Below are 24,342 nucleotides of genomic sequence, written 5' to 3' on the forward strand. Positions count from 1 at the left end.
TAAAAGAAGCTAGAAGACCCACCACTAGAGCATGTTATGCTGCTAAGTTGAAAAGATTTGCAATATACTGTAACAACAATGATATTGATCCATTGGATGTTTCCATCCAAAATATTATTTGTTACCTTCTACACCTACAAAGGTCCAACTTGGCTTATTCTTCCATACGACTGCATCTAGCAGCAATTGCAGCCTATTTACAAAATAGACAGCACCTATCGCTCTGTACCTGCGATAAAAGCATTTATGGAAGGATTAAAATGAATAATACCACCTAGGTTACCACCTGCACCAGTATGGAACCTGAACATTGTACTTACAAGACTCATGGGACCCCCGTTTGAGCCTTTACACAAGTGTGAATTGCAATTCCTACCATGGAAAACTGCCTTCCTTGTTGCCATCACCTCTCTCAGAAGAGTTAGTGAAATACAAGCATTCACAATAGAAGAAACATTTTTTCAGATACACCCTAACAAAGTGGTTCTTAGACCTAATCCAAAATTCCTGCCAAAGGTGATTACTCCTTTTCACCTTAACCAATCAGTAGAGTTACCAGTGTTTTTCCAAAAACCAGACTCAGTTGCAGAAAGGGCTCTACACACCCTAGATGTTAGAAGAGCTCTTTTATACTACACAGACCGGACTAAATCCTTCAGAAAGACAAAACAACTATTTGTATCTTTCTGTTCCCCACACAAAGGCAATCCCATATCTAAAGGAGGAATTGCCAGATGGATTGTTAAGTGTATTCAAATATGCTATCAAAAAGCAAAACGTACACTAACAGTTCCTCCTAGAGCGCACTCCACTCGCAAACAAGGAGCCTCTATGGCTTTCTTAGGAAACATACCACTAGAGGACATATGTAAGGCAGCAACATGGTCTACCATACACACCTTCACTAAACACTATTGTGTTGGCGTGCAAGCCAAGCAGCAAGCTTCAGTAGGCCAAGCTGTCCTTAAAACACTATTTCAGTATGCTGCAACGGATACAAGCGACCACCGCTAAGGGAGACACTGCTGCACAATCGTTGCTAAATGTACAATCTGCAGCTCATATGCCTCGAACGGAATATGCTACTTACCAGTATGCATCTGTTCTTGGCATGTAGAGCTGCAGAGTTGTACATGCCCTCCCGCCTCCTCGGGACTTGTATCCGTTCCAGTACTCATCTTAATTAGATGCACACGCATGGACATCCTTTCTCTTTACTTCTACTAACTCCATCATTTCCCATCTTGGCGAAAAACAATCTGAGGATGGAGTCGATGACCATGCGCAGTATTGTCCAAGGGAGGAGTCACCTATCTCGTGACTACAAAGACTTCTTCCAAGAAGACAACAATAACCTGCAATCATCCGAGCCCAACACCAGGTGGCGATCTATTGCTAAATGTACAACTATGCAGCTCTACATGCCAAGAACAGATGCATACTGGTAAGTAGCATATTCCTTCTACAGCATTCCGTTTACGGAATTTATTTGGGAAATGATTTTATTTATTCGTAAATGGTACTTTTATTAAATTTACTGTTACCATTACTCCATGCTCGATCACTTGTCGTATGGTGAATTTGATGCCTTAATTAACTGCCTCTGAATACCATGGTTTTTGGGGATACCACGTTGTTTTCAGCATTTATATTTGTATTATCAGTGTGCTTTTTTTTTTAGGTCTTGTGGCGATTACAGCGCGAAGCGCTGTCTCGCCAGAGACCTATAGTCACCGGCTCTGCTTCCCAGGAGACAGGAGATGGGCACGCGCAGCCTCAGGAATCGGATCAGGTCACGCGCTCGCTGTGCCCATCTCCTGTCTCCCTTGCAAACCACGGCCCGTCAACGCGCATGCACCGAAGTCACAGCACACCAGCACCGGCCCGACCAAGTAACTCTCCCCTGTCAATTACTCGTGCCCACATACAAAATCCCTCCGTGATGGCTGACGCCCCCCCATTCACCCCTCACCTGCGCAGCGATACCGGCTGCCTCTCCGGTTCCACAGCTGCCGAGACAGGGCCTCCGCCCGTGCACAGCCCCTATTAGCTGGAGCTAGCAGCAGCGCGCATCGCCAAGCATCACTGCGCGAACCGTCTGACGTCACTGGCAGACATTGCTTGTGTTAATACGGTAAAGTTAATTCAGCCAAAATAAAAACCTAAAAAGAACTGGTGAAGTCTTCGCTTTGTATGTGCGCGTGCAGGCGACTCACTGGTGTCTGCAAATTAACCACTCCGTTGTGTCGGTTCCATTTCAAAGCTCTGTAGATTGCTTCCGGTTGCCTGCTAAATGTATTATAAGGCCAACAGCTGATAAACCATTTGCTATTGGGCAGCTCGCTATGGCACCGGATTTTGCACATTATAACAATGAAAACAAAGGCACCATCGCAGGTCAGTGTGTGAGCCCTACTGGGCTGAACCTGTGCCCATTGGCTGTGAATGCAGGGCATTGTGGCCAGTTGCACTGGCAATGCAGGCTTGTCACGTCCTTTGCAAGGAGAGTGCTGCAGAGTGGGGCTACTACTGGCCTCTGTGACAATAAATGACGAATTTGGGGCCAGCGAGTTGTTACTGCTGCAGAGATGCATGTGTTGTAAAGAACTGGACAGTACACAGATCTTTGTAATATTTACGAAGCGGTACAGGGCACTAGGTGTAAGGAAATAGATACATTTTCTGCGTGTTTGTGGTTTCGTGGTCTGTTCTCAACCCCACTGTAAACTCAGTGGTGCATTATACTACAGTACCGGAGCAATGCCAAATATAGGTAACTTTGAATGCAGCACAGTATTCGCCAAATATGCAGCCGAATACTATTATTACCAGTAGCAATAATTTTGGTAAATTTGAGGATAGTTGATATGTATGAGCAGTGGGCTAACGCACTGAAGTAATTGTGTATTATAGCTTAAGAATGAATTTGTGCACATCATTATGTGGTGCTGTTGGCTTGTGCTTAAAGAAAGCAGGTCATTGGAGGAAAATGGATGCCTTGCATTTCATGTTATACCTAGTTATGTTGCTCACATAGTGACGGGGGTATGGCTTCACTGCCCTATCATAGTACTCAAGTTCGTTCTCGCGCTGATTTTGAGAATTTTAGCACAGACAGGAGCCTGGTGTACAATATGTGCACTTTAACACTGTGCAGAAAGTCAATTGTTACTCAGATTCATGTATTAGAGCAATGCAACACTGTGGGGCTACTGCCTGCATCACAAATAAAGAAGGCCCTTTGGCTGTGCGTCTTGAGACACAAGTGCAGTAGCTTTACTTTCCATGTGCGCTTCTATGTCAAACTTAGTTTGTATTAGCGCGTTGTAAGGAGCGTGGCACGTTTCTGCTGCCACAGTCTGTCCTCTAATTATGGAATCTTGACTGACGCGTGCGCAGTATTTTTTAGAATTTTACGTCATTGTCCTGTATTATGATCAAATATGTTACAAACCAATCTGAGGAAATAGTGAGCAGTTCAGCACTGTCACTGTTGATGTGAATGAAATAAAGTGGCCTTTGATGATTCTGTTGTTTGTAAAGTATGTGAAGCGCTCCAATGCTTTAAGTGGGATGAAAAAACTGAGGAGTCTCGCAAAGGGGCGTGACCGATATTAAGAGCGTGGCTTAAAACATTTATGCTACACATCTGTGCTCAGCATAATGTGCTGCCGACTGGTATTTCGCTGCTTCTGTTATTGCCTCCACATACATATATAATACAACAAGTAACATTACACCTTAAACAAGCCAGGGCTATTGGCTTTGTCAAAGGTTGTTAGTTGGTGGAGATGAATATACTACATTCATACGTACAACAATGGCTTCATTGTTTATTATACTGAAAATGCTATAGTTCTTGTGCGAGTGATTGTGGCGTAATGCCTAGAGTTGCCAACTTTGGAGTTGAGGAAGCAGGTTTGAGTCTCAGCTTCCGCTCAACATACTGTGTTTCTGGGCAAATCACTTAATCGCCCATGCCTTTCAAAATATAAATGAATATGTCCTTGTTGGTGCTAATATAAAGCGCTTCGAGTTTTGCCATATATAACTGCAAAAAAATTGAAGTTCCATCCAAAACAGTGAGCTACTACAGAGTTAAGATTTTTTTCCATTCTGAGAGTGAGGGCGAAAATGGAAAGCCTGTTAGGGACCTGCCTCTGCTCCTGCATTTAAGAACTGCCTGTGCTGAGCGCCAACAGGACCGCGCCCACTTAAAGCTCTGCGGCGCTCATAGGTCCACATCTCGGTGCACTGCCATAAGCTCCAGTGTGCATTGGTTTCGTGTGCAGTGAGTGAAAATGGAGCAATGCTATGACAAAGTCCTAGCCATAATAAGAATGCATGTTAGCAAGCGCTGCGTGAGCTATGTTTGCAGAAGGTTTACGAATGCACTTGTTCATCTACAGCGTGCACACCCTGAAGTAGAAGAGGAGTGCTACTGTCTGTTCAGTGGGTTCTGCAGAAAAACACCAGACAATAGTGGCCGATGGCTACATCGTCCCGCCACTTAACATGCATGTTATGAGCAGCCACTCCATGCTGATCTCTGTTGCATTCTGCGAGGGGGAGCAGTGCACATTTGTGTGGCTGTTAAAGAGAGATACTTAGAAATAAAGAAATACACTGTTCGAGGCATATGAGCTGCAGATTCAGCTCCGATTCCAGACGACATCTTCGCAGAGGGCGTCGACGTCTCAGAACAACATGGCGTCGAAAGCAACTCTGAGGCAGAAGACTCCGAAGTCGAGAACATCACTCCAGCACAGCGGGTCGGAAGTAAGACCGTCGACCCTGACCCTTCCTCGACACATCCACAGAAGGCTCCGGTCACACCCTCGCAATCGGGCTCGGGTGCACACCGAGACACTGCTTCTACTGCCCCACCTTTGGGCCAGCTAAGAAGCTAGCTAAGCCTTCAGGTGACTCTGGCTCGAGTCGGCTTCCCAACGGTGCCGGCACACACCTACCGGCACCGAAAAAGGCAACACCTACCATGCCGGTGCCGAAGCATACCGCTGGTCCCTCGGCACCGAAACCCAGGTCGGAACCAATGAAACACGCTTTGGATTCAAAAAGACCACCGGAACCGAAAAATGCATCGGAACTGACAAAATCATCGGAGCCGAAAAAACCATCGGAGACGAAAAACCATTGGAGCAAAAAAATACTCCTGCTTCTCCTATTAAAGACATTGCCAAAAAACCAAAAGAAGCTACTTTGGTGCCGAAACCTCCCTCCGCACCAAAAGATCGGCCTCCTGCAGAGGACTTTTTACCCAGACCTTGCACAAAAGACTCTGGTTAAAGATCCAATCACTGGTCGATTAACTCTAAGTTCTAAAAAACGACCACTGGATACACCTGCACCGGCTCCTCATCCAAAAAAGAAGGACATGGCTACATCTCCTCTAAGAGTTCCTTCCCCTTCTACTCCACCTATGCCATCACCGCCTGTGACCCTACCACAACATTCCCCTACATCCTCTATCATACCAGATGATGACAACAGGGATGATAGCTCTGATGATATAGGGGGTAATGCAGATGATCCATCTATTCCTCCAGGCTCACTTGACCCGTGGGATGATTATAACACCCCAGACATCCCAAATGTCCCTCAGGACGACATATACCCCTCTAGGCTTTCCCCACTAGAAGACACTATGGGCTTCAATCAATAACTACACAGAGCTGTGCAGTATCATGGGGTGGACATGCATACAGACCCTGTAGATGAAGACTTCCTAATGGATACCTTTGATAATGCACAAAGATCCTCATCCATTTTACCCATTCCTAAAGGAGTGATTAAGCATGCTCCTGAAGTCTTCAAAGACCCAGTTAGAACTCGGGTCATAAACCCACGAATAGATAAAAAATATAAAGCTGCCCCTTCAGACCCAGCATATATTAAATGCCCAGTACCACTAGACTCGCATGCAGTTTCCAATGCACGCAAAAGAGCAAATTCACAAACATCAGGTGAAGCTCCCCCACCAGATAAAGAGTCTAAGCTCCTTGACGCATCGGGTAAAAGAACTGCGTCTCAAGCAACAAACATGTGGCGTATTGCCAATACACCAGCTTTATTGGCAAGATATGACAGGGCACATTATGACGAATTAGAATCGTTAATGCAGCACCTCCCTGATAAGTACAAAGGTAGAACAAATGAGCTTATCCAAGAAGGGAAAAATATTACAAACACCTCCATTCGTTGTGCACTTGATGCAGCAGACACTGCCTCCAGAGCAGTTAACACCAGTGTTTTGTTGCGTAGACATGCCTGGCTACGCATATCAGGGTTCAAACCTGGAGTCCAAAGTGCTATACTTAACCAACCCTTCGATGAGCAACACTTATTTGGACCCAATGTAGATGTATCCCTTAAAAAGATGAACAAGGATACAGATACGGCCAAATCTATGGGAGCCCTGCAGTCGCAGGCTCCCAGACGTTCATTTCGCCGCTCATCTTACAGAGGCCCCACCATGGGATACTCTTCAGACACACCTTCTACCTCATACAAAGCCCCCGCACAATCCACCTATAGTAGGGGCTACCAAAGGGGTGGTTACAGAGGTAACAACAATAAAGGCAGAGGTAAAAACAACAACTCCCGCTCTGTCTCTACCCCTGCCCAATGACTCCCCTCCCCTTCTCCCGCCCCATTCCACTCCTGTTGGGGGAAGACTACAACAACACTTACCAGCCTGGGAAAACATCACATCAGACAGGTGGGTGCTTCAAATAATTCAGTTAGGTTACTGTCTAGAAATAACATCCACCCCCCCCCAAACATACCACCTAGGCTGCGTCCAATTTCACAGGAACATTTGTCACTGCTCAGGCAGGAAGTGATATCCCTCCTGCACAAAAATGCAATAGAAATAGTCCCAATGCATCAGCAAAACAAAGGAATATACTCACTATATTTCTAAATCCCAAAGACTGATCTCTAAGACCTATCCTAGACCTCAGACCTCTAAACATTTACATACAGTCGGATCATTTTCATATGGTCACACTCCAACAAGTCCTTCCGCTCCTGTTACAAAACGACTTCCTTGTCACTCTAGATCTCAAGGACGCCTACTTTCACATTCCTATCCACACAGCGCACAGAAAATATCTCAGATTTGTGCTGGACGGGCAGCACTACCAGTTCAAAGTGCTCCCATGCGGAGTCACAACAGCACCAAGGGTGTTTACCAAATGCCTAGCAGTGGTAGCAGCACACTTAAGAAGCCAGCATATTCACGTCTTCCCATATCTAGACGACTGGTTCATAAAAGCCAGCTCATACAGCCAGTGTGTACAACACACTCACGCTACGATTCAACTGCTCCACGACTTGGGATTCACAGTAAATCACACCAAGTCACATCTGCAACCTTCACACATACAAAAATATCTCGGCGCTACAATAAACACCCAATTAACACTAGCCTATCCCTCTCCAGCCAGGATAACAAGTGTACAAACTCTCTTAACAAGATTCAAACTACAACACTCCCTTCCAGCTCGAGTGTTCATGCAGCTCATAGGAATGATGGCATCTTGCATATTTATAGTACCTCACGCAAGACTGCAAAAGCGTCCACTTCAAGAGTGCCTAGCACGCCAATGGAACCAGGCTCGTGGTCAATTAACAGACCTAGTGTTGGTAGACAGTCAGACTCATCACTCTCTGCAATGGTGGAGCACCAAAAACCTTTAAAAGGGCCGAGCGTTTCTAGAGCCAGTTCCTCAAATAATCATGACAGCGGACGCATCGCTCTCCGACTGGGGAGCTCACCTACTGCATCACACCATGCAAGGCAGGTGGACACCGCAACAAAAGTTACTCCACATCAACCACTTGGAGTTACTAGCTGTTTTTCTAGCCCTAAAAGCATTCCAAAAACAAGTATCAGGCAAAGCTGTCTTAGTCCGCACAGACAATATGACAGCCATGTACTACATAAACAAACAAGGGGGAACACACTCTCTGCAGCTCTCTCAGTTAGCACAGCAGATATGGAGATGGGCTATACCACTAAAGATGTTCCTCTTAGCCCACCACGTTCCAGGAGTACAAAACACCATGGTATATCTGCTAAGTCGACAGACACAGCAGATCCACGAATGGGAACTTCATCCACAAGTTCTTCAACCGTTCTTTCAAATGTGGGGACAACATCAGATAGACCTCTTCGCCACACACGAAAACGCGAAATGCCCAAACTTCGCCGCCAGATATCCACACGCGCTGTCCAAAGGCAATGCGATATGGATAAACTTGTCTGGACAATTTGCGTACTCTTTTTCTCCTCTCCCACTACTTCCGTTAGTGGTACGCAAGCTACAGCAACATTCCCTAACACTCATTCTAGTTGCTCCAACTTGGGCCGACAACCGTGGTACACCACGCTGCTGCAACTATCTGTGGTACCACACCACAAACTAAGCCGATCTCCACGCCTATTAACACAGAACCATGGAGAGATCAGACACCCGGACCCAGATCAGCTCAACCTAGCGATCTGGCTCCTGAAGTCATAGAGTTTGGTTACCTCAACCTTCCTCCAGAATGTATGAACGTTATTAAAGAAGCTAGACGACCCACTACTAGAGCATGTTACGCTGCTAAGTGGAAACGGTTTGTGATATACTGTCAAAACAACCACATAAATCGTTTAGATGTGTCTATTCAACACATCATAGGATACCTATTACACCTTCAAAAGTGTAATTTAGCCTACACGTCTAACAGACTACACCTTGCTGCCATTGCAGCATATTTACAAAATAGACAACATCTATCTCTTTTTAGAGTACCTGCTATTAAAGCTTTCATGGAAGGGCTCAAAAGAATAATCCCTCCTAGAACGCCACCATCACCAGTGTTGAACTTAAACATTGTTCTCACATGGTTAATGGGACTTTCCCTTGAAACCGTTACATAAATGTGAATTGCAATTCCTAACTTGGAAAGTAGCTTTCCTAGTAGCTATTACTTCTCTCAGAAGAGTTAGTGAACTACAAGCATTTACCATTCAAGAACCCTTACTGCAAATGCATCTTAACAAAGTGGTTCTACATACAAATCCTAAATTCCTTCCAAAAATCATTTCACCATTCCATCTAAATCAATCTGTTGAGCTGCCCGTATTTCTCTCGCAGCCACAAACAGTTGCAGAAAGAGCTCTACACACCTTAGATGTCAAAAGAGCATTACTGTACTACATCGAAAGGACACAAACTTTTCGTAAAACTAAACAACTTTTTGTGTCTTTTTCACCACAACATAAAGGCAACCCCATATCAAAATCGGGGATAGCTAGGTGGATTGTTAAATGCATACAAACATGTTACCAGAAAGCCAAACGTACGTTAATTATTCCTCCAAAAGCCCATTCTACAAGGAAAATAGGGGCTTCAATGGCCGCCTTAGGGAACATTCCCCTAGATGATATATGCAAAGCAGCTACATGGTCTACACCACACACATTCACAAAACACTATTGTGTAGATGTGCAAACTAAACAACAAGCCACTGTGGGCCAGGCTGTACTAAAAACTCCGTTTCAAACAACTGCAACAGATACGGGTAGTCGCGGCTAAAGGTGGGTACTGCTATACAATCTATGCACAGTGTGTAATCTGCAGCTCATATGCCTCGAACGGAAAATGCTACTTACCAGTATGCATCTGTTCTTAGCATGTAGAGCTGCAGAGTTACACACGCCCACCCACCTCCCAGGCTGCCTTTATCTGTTCCAGTATTATCTTAATTGGATACAAATCACATGGACATCACTACTTCTTGTACAGCTCCATCACTTCCCTGATGGCGAAAAACAATCTGGGGATGGAGCCGATGCCCATGCTCAGTATGATCCAAAGGAGGAGTCACCTGTCCCGTGACTTCCAAAGACTTTTCTACAACACAAACAAACTGCAAACATCCGAGCCCAACACTAGGTGGCCATGTATGCACAGTGTGTAACTCTGCAGCTCTACATGCCAAGAACAGATGCATACTGGTAAGTAGCATTTTCCTTACAATAACATGGCTGTTGTAAAATTGAGACATGGCTGCTGGGTTAATTTTTTCCACTCTCGTGCCATGCTTGTTTTCATTGTTCACATGAGAGGGGTGTGCAGCTGTGTTATTTATAGGCTCATACAAGAAGAACGGATGCCAAAGTACTGTAGGATTATCTTCCTATGTATGCAGAGGCAGGCTTGCTGGGCGGGGGAGGTACCCGTGAATCCTGGCAGGTCCCTCTGTCATTATTCGACTGTTGAGATGCCCCAGACGGGGGTGAAGGAGAAGAGAGACGGCTGCATATGGCCCGCTCAACGGGACGCGGGCAGCCGTGTACGAGATCTAGGGGAGACCAGTGTGGGGAGGCCTGCTCGACTCTGACTAGAGGTGCCTGGGATTCCGGCGGCCTCCTCGCGGATGTGAAAGAGTGGAGATCACTGTGGAAATGCCCCAGGCCTACTGGTGAGCCATGAGGAAGCCCGTGAACCTTGATGAGCCCCACCGCCATTGCCAGACGGATATGAGGTCATAGGAGGGGGTAAGAGAGGAAAGTGACAGCCGCGTACGGAGCGGCCTGCATTTACTTAGAACGGAAGTGCCTGGAGTGACATGGGAGACAACATGAGGCCTGTAGGACAGGTCATAGGGCCGTTGGCCAGGGACTGAGGCTCAAGTTAAGAAGGTGAGGAGACCTTCCCCCTCCCTCCTACATAATACACGGGAGGGATCCCCCGGTGCTGACGGGGCCGCGAGGCGCAAGAGAGGGCTTGAAACACTCACTCGCTCCGCTGGCCTGAGACTGAGGCTAAAGCGAAGGTAGTAAGGAGACTCCCCCCCCCCCACAATACATGGGATCCCCGGTGCTGGTGGAGCTGTGAGTGAAACACTCGCTCCTCAGTTCGGCGGAAGATCGGGCAACCACGGTACAGGGGTGCAGTATATAAATTGAACTGAGTGGTGGTCCGAGCAGAGAGGGCCAGTGGGGCCAAATAGCTATCCTGGCCAGCGAAGGGGGTAACCTGTGCAATATCCCCGTTGGACTACACACAGCATAACTGTTTTCCTGCCTAAGGGGACTCCAGGAAGCATCATAAGAAAGCCACGCTGGACATGGGAAAAGACCGACCCCTTAGAGGCGGACAAATAAAATAATGCAATATACGGTTCGGGACCCGACTTCGGCGGACCGCCTCAGAACAGACCCAGACCAGGGAACTCACCAGGGCTCAGCGGCCCGAGACAAGGCCGACATTTTGGAAGCAATTCAGGACTCCAGAGTGGCGCTAGAAACCAAAATGGACGGGATGACCACGGACATCAACCATTTGCGCCTGGATCTCAGGAAGGTGGCAGATAGGGTTACCGCTACAGAAGGTGACCTGAACTCTTTGCAGACTGAGGTACGTCAACTGCGGGAAATGGTAACAGGCCTCCAGGACCACACGGCAAGGCTGGAAGATAGGGCGGACGATGCTGAAGGACGGTCGAGGAGGACCAATCTCTGTTTTTTGGAATTTCCAGAAAAAGCGGAAGAGCCGACTGCAGATCTATTCCTGGAAGATTGGATTGGCACAACATTTATAAACCTCAGGCTCTCCAAAATGTTTGCAGTAGAGAGGGCTCATAGATCTCTCTGGCCGCCGCCGAAACCAGGATCCCCGCCCAGAGCCATGATCGCTTGATTGTTCAGTTTTAGAGACCGGGACGCGATCCTGCAACATATTCGCACCAATGGTCCACCCAGATTCGAAAAACAAGACATCCATATCTACCCAGACTATACGAAAAAGGTGCAGGACCTACGTAATGGCTTCCTGGGTGTAAAACGCTGGCTGTGAAACCTCAACATTAAATATAGCTTAATGTTCTCGGCCAGGCTCCGAATACAGTATGGGGACAAGGTGCATTTCTTTGGTAACCCGCCGGAGGCAACGGACTGGATGGACTCCCTGGGCTTGGCCGGCCAAGACCAAAACCACGGCTGGCAGGAACAGAGAAGGTGGAGTGGTCAACAGTGGAACCGGCAAAGACTCGATGAGGAGCAGCGACTGATGGCCTGAGATTTGACAGATGGAGGATAGATCATGGTGGGACCAGATGGCACACTCCTTACGGAACTGGAGGCGATTCCTACGCAAAACCAGTTCTCTCCGCTATGATTGGTACAGGAAACACAATCGGAGCTTGGGGGTGCCACCAGCCCGGTGTTTGGGGGCTCTGGCAACGGCTGAATGGCGGACTAGGAGCTGTGATCGAAGGGGTCTGGGTATAGACACTGAGTGTACATGCTCTGCATCGAGGGGCACTGGACTTTGAGGGATCTGCATGGGAGGGCCACGGGGCCGGGAACACGGCGGGGGGCGGCTAGGAGGAAAGGTTTTTGAGGAGGTTACACTATTTCGCCCATTTCATTTTTTTGACTTGCCGGCTTTAGAGTGCTGAGGTGACCCGGCTAGACCATTGGTCGGGCAGGGCAGCGTGATGCCAGTCAGTTAGTTGAATTTTGGAAGTTTAGAGGGGGGATTCCTGACTTGGGAAAGTAAGTTATTTTAGAATTGTTAATTCAAGTTGGGTGGGTGGAACTTTGGGATGGGGTTCGGAGTCGACAGACCTGGATCAGGTTGTAAGAATGACATACTACTGCCTGTGGGCAGGGGGGGAGGGGGGGGTTTGGGGTTTACAATTTGGATTTGTTTGGATTGATGCTGGGTCTGGTCTGTGTTGCACGTTTAGAGGTCGGAGAAGATCGTATCATGGGAGGTCGCACTGCAACACTATAGGGGGTCCCCCACACGAACCTTGGGCGCTGCGCCACCCACAGCTGCTACGTAGATGAAGAGGTCAGTTTTTTGCTACTTCCTACTCTGGGTTTGCCAGGGGCACGCTTATATGGGTGGCACCGGGTGTTCCCTTTAAGGCTTTGCATACTAAACAAGATCCTGAGGGAAGGTTTGTGACAGTGGAGGGGACGCTGGATGGGCGTAGTATGTGTGGTAAATATTTATGCCTCGAATAGTGATAATGGGGGTTTTTTAAGTCGAGTCTTGGGGCAGTTGGATTTGGATCCAGACTCGGAACTGATTGTGGGAGGAGATTTTAATTGTGCCCTTGATGGGGAACTAGACAGACACCCCCCAAAACTGGATGCCAAACCCAAAGTCAGAGAAGCAATGGGCCAGATGCTTCAAAACTATGGCTTATTGGATATATGGCGACACCACAACCCAGATCGTCAAGTGTACTCGTGTCACACACCTGCTGCCAATACCTATAGTAGACTAGACTACGTCTTTATTCCAAAGACGGTGGCGCATCAGATAGCGGAGATGCAATATCTGGCCCACTATTTGTCCGATCACTCCCTACTACTAGTAACGTATTCGCTGGGCCGGCCAAGGTCCAAGATACTGCTATGGAGGCTCAATACCAAAGCTTTTGGGGATCCGATCTGTAAGGACGCCATATCGAACGGGCTGGATGCCCATTTCGAGGTGAACTGGGGCTCTGCTAGCACCAGGGCGATCGAATGGGATGCGATGAAGGTGGTAGTACGGGGGGGGGGTATGTATGTCTACTGAGGTACGGGTTAAAATAGTGTTGGAGCACGACCTACGCCAGTATGAGGAATGCTTGGCAGCTCTGGAGAAGGAGCTTCCAACGAAGAAGGAGGGGTCGGCTAAATGGGATGAAATGCGACAGAAGATAGGGGACATATGGGACTCACTTAGCCAATTCAATAAAAATACGAGCAGGTGTCGCGGTATACAGAGGGGGATAAGGTGGGTCGGCTATTAGCGCGCCTGATTCTGGCAGAGACTCGGCCCCACCCGATTCTGGCACTTAAAAATGACCTTGGCCAGGTAGTAAATATGCAACATGAGATCAATAAAACATTCTGGACCCATTTACGTAGAATATACTCTGAGATCTAATCCCCTGTGACCCCCGAGGTGGTGGACGCCTTTCTAGCAGAGGTGGAACTGCCTTGCATAGACTCGGAGAGTCAGGAGGCGTTAGGAACCCCCTTTAGCGGGGAGGAGATACGGGCGGCGGTCGCCCACCTGAATACTGCCAAGTCTCCCGGGATGGATGGCATGGCGTCGGAACTCTATAAGGAATATGGAGGGGTCCTGATCCCTAAACTCCTGGAAATCGCGGAGGAGGCCAACTAATGCGGACTGCTCCCTGATTCCATGAGGGAAGCATTGATAGTGATGATCCCCAAGCCAGGGAAGGATCCCCTGCTCCCCAGTTCTCATAGACCAATTTCCATGCATCAGCCAGGTGTTAGCCAATAGGCTCCTCCCATATCTTGGGAGCTTGTTTCCGGTCCAGGGAAGGCATGGCTTGGCAGTTCGGGCTGGACTGTTCCCATGAGGCACAGGGTCAGACTGATTTGCACATGGCCATGTCTGAACTGGGGTGGCAGAGTGGGCTAAAGAACGGTGATTAATTAAACCTAGATCTGTTGACTGGGTGTGAGTGTTTGATTGGTTCAGATGCTCCGTCCATCACCACCCCCTTTTGTACAGCTTTGTTCGCCATAAGTTGGCAGGGTATGCTCAGACGTGAGTCCCTTGCTCACTTTGCCACTGGATTCAAGCAAGCCTGGCTGAAATGCCAGAAACCGGTCCTAGGAAGCTTGTTTCCGGTCCAGGGAAGGCATGGCTTGGCAGTGCGGGCTGGACTGTTCCCATGAGGCACAGGGTCAGACTGATTTGCATATGGCCATGTCTGAACTGGGGTGGCAGAGTGGGCTAAAGAACGGTGATGGATTAAACCCAGATCTGTTGACTGGGTGTGAGTGTTTGACCATCACCATCACCACCCCCTTTTGTACTGCCTCCATATCTTCGGCGGCTGGTTCACAATGACCAGTTCAGGTTTATACCGGGCAGGAATACGCTGCGGAAAATCCGCCGCCTCGCCCACGTTATGCAGTCGTTGGAGGGACGGGCTCAACAGAGCACCTTAGTGTTCCTTGATATCGAACAAGCGTTCGACTCGATCAGGTAGGACTATCTATGGCAGGTACATCAAAAAATGGGACTGGGTGAGGGGTTCGTCAGTTCGGTGAAATTAGTCTATGCCCGTCCGGTGGCGAGGGTTCGCATGGGACGGTATGTGTCGGACACAATACCCATAGCAAGGGGGACGCGGCAGGGGTGCCCGCTCTCCCCCTTGCTGTTCACCCTGGCAATGGAGCCATTGGCTTTCCACCTCTATGGGGTACTTGAGGGATAGGGCATACGGGTTGGGGGTTTGGAACATGTTGTATCCCTGTACGCCGACGACGCGTTAATATACCTGAATCGGCCAAGCCAATCCTTACCAACCCTGATCGCTGCACTGACACGGTTTGCTGCAGCCTCTGGGCTTTCCATCAACAAAACGAAATCTCAGCTTTACGCGATTGGATCAGAGAGTGAATGGGAGGGAGCCCAGCACCCGGTGATGGAACTTTCATGGGCAGAGGACACACTCGGATATCTGGGGATATGGATCGGCAGGAATTAAGCCATGTTTTGTCAAACAAAGCAAGACGATGAGGGTCAAACCCTGTGTGCACTGGAGAGCTAATCCTGTAAATTATCTTCAACTTATGAATACTTCATAGGAACGCTCTACTTCTCGTGGTCCACAGTCACCAACCACTGTTTACTGACATTCACTATGTTCTAGAAGGAGTGTTGAATATATACAAAAATTCTACAATAAATGTTGAAGTCCAAAAGAAGATCCTTAAGAGTCTGCTTCAAATTATCTTTTTTTTATTTTGCATCCAATCATATCATCAATATCAGCCAACAGGAAAACAGTTAATACTTTTCCCAGCCAACGCGTTTCGTCCCCTTCTGAGATAGCATCAGGGCTTCAAACTGTAAGAATCCACTTTATCCTTATCTTATCCATCAGCGAACACTAAGCAAAAAATCCTCAATCCTCTAGTATATATTACTTCTATTCCACATGTCTCTGCCCACATATCTAAAGGCGTCCTCAGTCCGGCCCGATAAATCCGGAGAACCATTTGGAGAATCGATTGTTTTGGATGAAAAAAAGAGTTAGTAAAGAGATCTTGACTATATGGCCGTAATATAATATAGGATGTTCGCTGATGGATAAGATAAGGATAAAGTGGATTATTACAGTTTGAAGCCCTGATGATGTCCCAGAAGGGGACGAAACGCGTTGGCTGTGAAAAGTATTAACTTTTTTCAAGTTGGCTGATATTGTGATATGATTGGATGCAAAATAAAGAAAAGAATTTGAAGCAGACATCTTAAGGATCTTCTATTTGACTTCAATATTTAATTGTACAATTTATGTATATATTCAAAGCTCCTTCTAGAACATAGTGAATGAGGCAATTATTTTACCAGCATAACATGGGGAGGATAATCCGGGGCCTGCGGGGTAGTATTGCCTTTTGGAACACCCTTAAATTCTCCCTATTGGGGAAGATCACCTTGATAAAGATGGTGGTCCTGCCTCCATGTCTCTATACAATTCAAGGTTCCTTTTTTTGAACTTCGGCACAGAGTATTAAAGGAGCTGGATGCACTCCTTGTCCTATTATTGTGAAATGGGAAAATATGCTAGGTTAGCCTAGAGATCATGAAGCGTAGGTGGGGCAAAGGGGGTCTAGAGGTCCCAGATTTAGAACTTTATTACTTTTCATAGCAACTGCAACATGCTATAGCCTGCTGGACACGGATCCCTCTTGGGAGAGGCCACTGCTAGTAGGCACATATGGGGACCGACAGGAGCGCTTCTCTGGCGGGCGGGGGGGACCGGGAACATAGTCCTCCATTGGTGCGACTCGTAGCAGCAATATGAAACCAGGTGGTACGACGACTAATTCGGGACCGGCCGTTTGCCCCAGAAGCGGACTTCTGGCTAATGCCACTCTTTGCTCTAATAGACCAGATTATGTCCACAGATAAATGGAAGGATGGGGGCTACCTGATGCTGTCTGACCTCTACCCGGAAAATAAATTCATTACTTATCAAGAGGCGGTGATCAACTTTGAGCTGGGATCGGGGCAGTTTCTGCAGTATGCTAAAATAGCACTTATGGCCCTCTTTTCCAGAAGCCCCAGGGCACACCCACACCCTGGTCACTATGATCACCATGGCAGGGAGGTGGAAGTTTGTTACTCACCTCTACAGGGCTTTGAGAGAAGATGAGAAGAATGGCCCTTAAAAATAGAGGACAAATGGCAGCGGGTGTGTCTGCAGGAGATCACACCACGAGACTGAGACAAGATACACGAAAGTGTGCGTAAGGTATCGGTATGCAGTCGCTTCAAACAAATTCAGTATGATATAATACATATGACCTACCTCTCACCCAGACGGCTTCAAGACTTCGATAGTTCCAGGGACCCACATTGCCCCAGATGTCGAAGTGCTCAGGCAGATTTCCCGCATATGGTATGGACGTGCCCAACGATCCAGACGTATTGGATGTCGGTCCTAGACAACCTGACTAGGATAACAGGATGGACAATTGCCCTGGACCCGCGCGCCTGTCTCTTGGGCTTGATTCTGCGAGATCCTGACTGCAAGACGAGTAGGCGGTTCCTGGTTTTGGGCCTTGTTATAGCCAAAAGGCGTATCGCGATCCATTGGTTAACTCAACAGGGGCCACTAGTGGCGAAATGGACGATAGATTTGAGGGAGTGGACACGGGCAGAGGAAATACATATGCGTAACACCAGGTGCGATAACAAACTACCCGAAGTGTTATTGGCGTGGGGAGATTGCGGGACAGACCTCACAATCCACACAAGAAAGCTTAGAGCCGACACCTTCCACAGGGGTGACTGCCCCGGGCCCCACGGGAAGGACACTAGGAGACCCAGCATAAATGATAAGATGCATAGACCTAGAGTTATCCAGATCTGGCAAAGGGAGGTGTGGGGGGTATTGACGGGGAGGGGTTCAGGGGGGTTGGAAGGGTAGGGGGGGAGTTTAATTACAGTTGAGTTCTGCTGTCGTTCATAAAAATGAAGGAGAACATTGAAGATGGAGAATCCTCCACCGACACGACCTTAGGTCTAATTGATGGCATGTATCATTGTTAAAACGTACACCACCCTGGCTGAGGCAGAAGATAAGTATGATTGTTTATGTACATTGTCTGCTAATATGGAGCAACACCTAATAAAGAAGTTTAAAAAGAAAAAAAAACTCTACAGAAGAACTTTGTATGGTCTTTCATCTTAGAAAGTTGTCCCTAAGAGCCTTATTCCTGTCCTAAGGCTGTTATCAATGTTCACTTCCTTCAGGCAATTTAGTTTGTGTTTCCCCAGACCCTTCCACCTAACAGTGAGGCTTTTCACACACTGGCAGCTAAAAGAGCCCTGGGTGTTACTCTGAGAAATCAAATGGTGTGAGACATTCCAACCCCTGTTGGTCAATTATGAAGGTGCTTTCACATGTATGGCCTCCATAGCTAAATGGATAGTAATGTTCACCCATATGTGCTACGAAACTGTAAATAGAGCTTTACCAGGAAAACCTAAGGCCCATTCCACCGGGGCAAAGCAGTTTCTGTGACCGTTAGGCAGCCACTTAGAAGCTGGACCAGATCTTTGCTATACACTACTACAGTGGTTCTTAACCTATGGTTCGGGAACCCCTCTGGGTCCGCAAAGCCTACTCATACTGTCTGCAACTGCATAGAAAATTAAATAATATCAACAGATTAATGAAGTGTTACTAAATGAAGAAGAAAATGTAAACTTGAACATTTTAAAACCTTCTGAAAATGTTAAGGATGTTGAAATCGGTGGGCCAAACATTGGCATCCTTAGATTGATTTGTGGGGCAGTGCAAGTGTACTAAACAGAATATAGTATGGAGAATGAATTGCCTTAATTGAATTTAGAGAAGCTTCAACCTTTCCATTAAAATAAAAATTGTGATTTAAAAAAAAAAAAAGATCTAGGAGAATCAAATAAAATATTTTAACATTTGGGTATTGCTTTGTAGCTGAAATCATGGGAATTGCTTCTGCGAGGGTCCACAGCTTCCAGTACTGGCTCAGTAGGGGTCCCTGAATTCCAGTAATGATTAAGTGAGGTCCACAGCAGTCAAAAGGTTAGGAACCACAATACTACTGTATTTGTTCTATTAGGGGTATTATTGTGGGTCTAGCTTAACTCTGATTTTGTTGCACAGTCCTAGCCTATTTATTAAACTCTGAACATTTGGTTCTCACTTTCTTGTTTAATATACTATTATAGTCTACTCCTTATTGCTATCGGAGAGAATACCATTATGAAGAAAGAACATTGAATAACCTGTAATCCCCACTCTCGATCATAGGTATATTCTTACTCCAGAAACATCCTACTTGCCTCCCTATGGACCAAAAGTACCGCACAGAATTTAGTGCTCCTTGCTGCATAACTTTAATGAATTGTTGGACTAAACATGGGAATTCTTATAGGTTTACTTCATGACTCATCTAGTTAACTATATGTATTGGTCATAACAGTTTAATGATATGAAATAAAATGTGTTTGATTAACATCTTTCCTGTTAGCTTGCACATGCAGGCAGGTATTTTTTACTGTTAATGGATTCAGAGAAAATGCCCAAGAACTCTAATTACTGGCAAGTAACTTATTTTTTCGAATGCTGAAATTGTAACTGAAGAATGGCAAGGTCTCTCTCTCCACGAAGTCTGCATTAACATAGATTGTTTTATTAAAATGTTGCAAAGTCACAAATATGACTGTTCCTTTCACTCTTCCAATAGGACAAAGTTGTTGCCATTCAGTTCTGTAACAGCGCAGAGTGGTAAGTTTTTAATTGTTTGTTAACAAGCCTGCTTCATCCTATGGTTCAATTTTTTATGAAAGGATAAAATAAATATTTACATTAAAACTTTTGTTTCATAAACAACTGTTTGAAGCTGTTAATACTCATTTGTGTACAGGGCTCTCGTATACCTACACTTTTAATTATTTAAAGTGCATTTGCCACTAGATAACCTTGCATTTTATTCCACAGGTCTTTTCACAAAATGTTTCTGTATCCTAAGACAATCATTGCAAGTCATGAACTTTGAATAGTTCGATCTCTGTTTATAAGTCACCTTACTGACTTTGACATACTTCTTGTAATAAACCGAACAGGCATAAGGTATCTGACATAACTTTTTCCAGGTAGCCATTCAGGTCTGTAGCCTTTATCATAGGCTTGTCACCATAAACAACACTGTCCTACTGCATTAAGCATACACTTTGCCCCAGGGAAACCGCCAGGCGTGCATACATTAAATTACTAATATGTACAAACAATCATTCTTGCAGTGCAGGTCTTGTGTCTAAAGGTTTGTCAGTATGGATAACCAGCACTATAAAACCCTTGTCTCCTGTGGTATTCTTCGAGATTACACGTAACAGAATATGTGTGTACAGAATTATAACAATCCACCTTGAACAGCCTATATGCTTTAAAATAAGTCACGCCTATTGCCTTTATTGCAACTTTTCATAATGAACAGATCAGACCACTAGCCTCTGTCAGAAATGTTCCCAATAAATTAATCAGACTTTGACATTAACCTACTGAGGCCTACTGTAGTGCATATAAACCTTCCCACAAGGTAGCTATCAGACTTACAATGATGCAGTTACAAATATGTACAAAAAATAAATGCATTCAGCAAAATTATATGCAACCCCTCCTAAGAGGGCCTGGCAAGGTATATCTACTTCTAGGGTTTATTAGAAAGGGCAACTAACACTAAACCCTCTGCCTAATACTGGTGTCTTGGATTGCATTTAACAGAATGCTTGTCTACAGGCTTCAACAAAGTGTAATAATACTCTGTCCTTAAAGGCCTTTTGGCTTTAATATATGATCTCACAATAAATAACTTCATAATAACAGGCCTGACCTATATCATCTGACAATGGTTTTATCAGCTTGTCACCATACTACATTGGTGCCTACTATATTGAGCACAAGCTTTCCATAAAGCGCATCAAATGGAACACAGCGAGTCTTTCAAGAGCTGCAGACATATTCTACCCTGTCAAAAGCTATAGTCAGGGAATCAACATGTAGGAGTGGTACTTCTTAAAGCTCTGTTTCTGTTGATCACATAAGGTTACAGTGCGCTCTCAATGAAGACACAAAAATACTGATAGTAATACATTTCTAACTAAAGAGATACATTTAAAAAAACAACACAGAAAGCATCTAGCCCAAAACTGGAAGTCACAGCATACAAAATGCATACATGAGGGCCTCAAAGACAAGAATTTGCACTGCAATAGGTCTCACATTTGTGAGAGTTTTGAACTATTGGTATTGTAAATGACAAAGCCTTTTATTTATCTGTTTAGATAATTAACACATAAATAACAAGCATTGTCATTTACAATGCCAATAGCTCAAACTCTTGTAAATGCAAATCTATTTCATTTCAAAGCAGCGGCCGCCATTGTCCCGGACTGCTTGGATAGTGAAAACAAGCATGGCGAGCTGAATGTTGCAGGAAAGCAAGCCGTGCTTGCAATAGAAGAAACTCATTAAAGAAAATAGTACTTACAGACTAAATAAGACATACCGCGTGACAACAGATGTCAAAGGGCCAGTCATCATGGGTGCTTACAAAAGAAGACACGTCGGGACTAAGGAGGGGCTAACAAGCCTTTTGAGAAATGAGAAGCCAGCATTTACAAAGGACAATGACCCAAGCCAATGAAAAATATGGGTAGAGAGTGTGCGGAGCTTCAAGTCCATTTCAAATTTGACCAAACCGGGGAACACGTTTTTGAGCTCTTTAACGAACCTCCCGAAGAATATCCCATTAATTCCATTAAGACAGTACATGGGTCTTAATTCAATGATACATTAGGCCCAATTGAGGCTGTCACTCTATTGGAGAAGGTTTAAGTACTCTGTAGGCCTGGAGGACTAATGTGGAGCCCTAGAGGAAGTAGCGTCCTTGGACAGTTATGGCAAAATCAAGTGGCAATTCTGTGTCCAAAAGATGTTAGCACATATTGGGCTAGGGGAATACTAGTCCTCCTCGGCATCCCCAGTTTACTTATTCAAGATCACACTCATGAATGCATTTTGGGACCACATTCATTTCAAAATGTGCCCGAGGGAATGCTTACTTCCAGTTTTCTAGATTTGAAACTTGAATTTTTATTCAAGCTCTTTTGGGAACTTATCGACGCATTGGCCGCAAAGTCACTTTTCCTTATGTTCCGTTATGGAACATTACCATAATGTCTTTATCAGGAAAATGGAATACTCTAATCCATGTTAGCACGGAATGCCCGATCTTTCAGCAGTCAGAGGAATCATTGGTGCATTTTATTTTATTTTGTCCCGGTTACACCTGCCCAAGGAACGCATGGATCATACCATTATGCAGGCAACTTGATTGCCATCAATTTGAGGTCGCTATGCGGCTTCATCGCACAGAGTCCTCTCAGATAATTGTCTGTGCCATATCCAAGTATCTTCATCAGAGTTGGTCTATCGGGTGCAGGGCGTTGGAGTGGCTAACAGGATTGGCTTATCTACCATGCCTTTTTTCTCTTAGTGTCCCAATGCTTATACAGTGTTAAGTGATTCATTTTAGCTGTTATTTCCTTTTATCAATTTTAATTCATTATAGAGTACTTCTTTATACATTTTATGGGATGCCTTGAAACTGCAATCTAAACGTTTTATCGTAAGACAATCTAAAAGTATTTTTTTGTGTTGTTATGTGTTTAGTACATTTATTGTATTGGTCTATGTACTTTTAAAAATAACAGACAAAGTATTTTGATTACATAACATGACATCACAGAAAGCAGCCTAGAGCAGGATGTTGCTTCAAGTCTTTTGTGACGACCGAGATGATCACTGCACAAACAAACCACCCTCCCTTCCCTTTCTAACATACACACTGCGTGGAGGGTGCATCACAAGTAATCTGGCAAAGTGGTCCAGCTCATAAAAGACATACTGAAACTCTGTTTTGCTCTTTCTGATTCGCCTAAAAAACATATGTCATGTGGAGGACAGTTTACAGTTAGCAGCATCTGAGCCACATAGCTTGTGTACTTCTGGTCGTAAAACATGTATCCAGAGAATTTTGTGCTGGAACCTGATCAAAGAATCTGAATAACTGTCTACTGTCCATGACCAAATAGGGACTACTATTGAAGATGTACCTTGACTTGGTATAGCAGTTGAACCTTTTGCATTTTTGTAAAGGAGATTTGGTAAATGTAAACTTTCCATGCCTTAAAATAGATGGTGCCTTCACTTGCTAGTCCATTGAAGAACTCTAGCCACCACCATCGTTTTGAGGTTGAAGCGGAAGTTCCCCTTCCTAAGTTTGAAGCATGCAGTGAACTTTTAGGAATTACTTGTCACTTTTTTTGTGTGGAAGAAAGGTCCATAGGAAACGTACATTCTGTATGGCAAACATAGGAACTTCAGGTTGCTAGAAATTAGATTGGTGCAATAGATTTTCAGGACACACACTTCACATTTCAGTTGTCAGCATTGGAAACCCATCTTTTGTTGTGAGGAAGATTTTTCTGGGTGTATGTTTGTGTTTCATGGATTTTTGCATTGTCTTTTGCCAGGATTGCTCCAGTTTCTCAGTTTTACATGCAACTCACTTGGCCCCTATTCCATCTTGACCCACTGTGTTCTGAGGCAAGGGCGCTTTACCTGACATCTATACAGAATGAAGTTCGAAAACCTTGTGCAGGATCCCACAGAGGCTCTTAATATCGCTTCCTTTTTGTCTTACCTCCGGGCATGTTCACCTATTTTTCATTGATCTAGTCATTATCATCAAGGACAGTAAATGAGACCATGTCAATTGTCTGCTTTCTGGCCAAACTCTCAAAATAATGCTACGAGTTAAAGAGTCCACTCTTGTGCTTCCTAATATTTGAGCCCTCCCATGTAGATCAGGGCAGAAATATTTTATATGGGTATTTAGCATAAAGAAGTGTCCCTCTGTGCTCACAATTTACAAGGACTTTATTAGTCTTTTATGGTAATAGCTGATTTTGTGGAGTTAAAAGCATTCTACATTTTTATGATCATGAAGTAGGTTGTGCATGCACATACTAGTTTTATTATGTTTGAGGGGCATATATTCCAAAAGTTAAGTAAAACAACTGATATCTTTTTCATTTTTGTTTTCAGTTTACGTTTCATTAGCGGAAGCAGAGATGGAACAGCACGGATCTGGCAGTACCAGCAGCAAGAGTGGAAGAGTATTCTACTAGATATGACGGCTAAAATGGCAGGGTAATG

General features: G+C 45.3%; 1 protein-coding gene across 2 annotated transcripts in view; it reads left to right on the forward strand.

The window, feature by feature from the left end:
* BRWD3 (bromodomain and WD repeat domain containing 3) overlaps nucleotides 1-24,342 on the forward strand; it is a 1,637,103-nt gene that overhangs the window by 223,533 nt on the left and 1,389,228 nt on the right. For both annotated transcript variants that reach the window (XM_078688510.1, XM_078688511.1), the window contains 2 exons: nucleotides 19,808-19,848; nucleotides 24,232-24,336. In XM_078688510.1, the coding sequence (XP_078544636.1) occupies nucleotides 19,808-19,848; nucleotides 24,232-24,336 (146 nt within the window). The remainder of the gene's footprint in view (nucleotides 1-19,807; nucleotides 19,849-24,231; nucleotides 24,337-24,342) is intronic.

Source organism: Lissotriton helveticus, chromosome 4_1 (genome assembly GCF_964261635.1).
Source record: "Lissotriton helveticus chromosome 4_1, aLisHel1.1, whole genome shotgun sequence".
Lineage (NCBI taxonomy): Eukaryota > Metazoa > Chordata > Amphibia > Caudata > Salamandridae > Lissotriton > Lissotriton helveticus.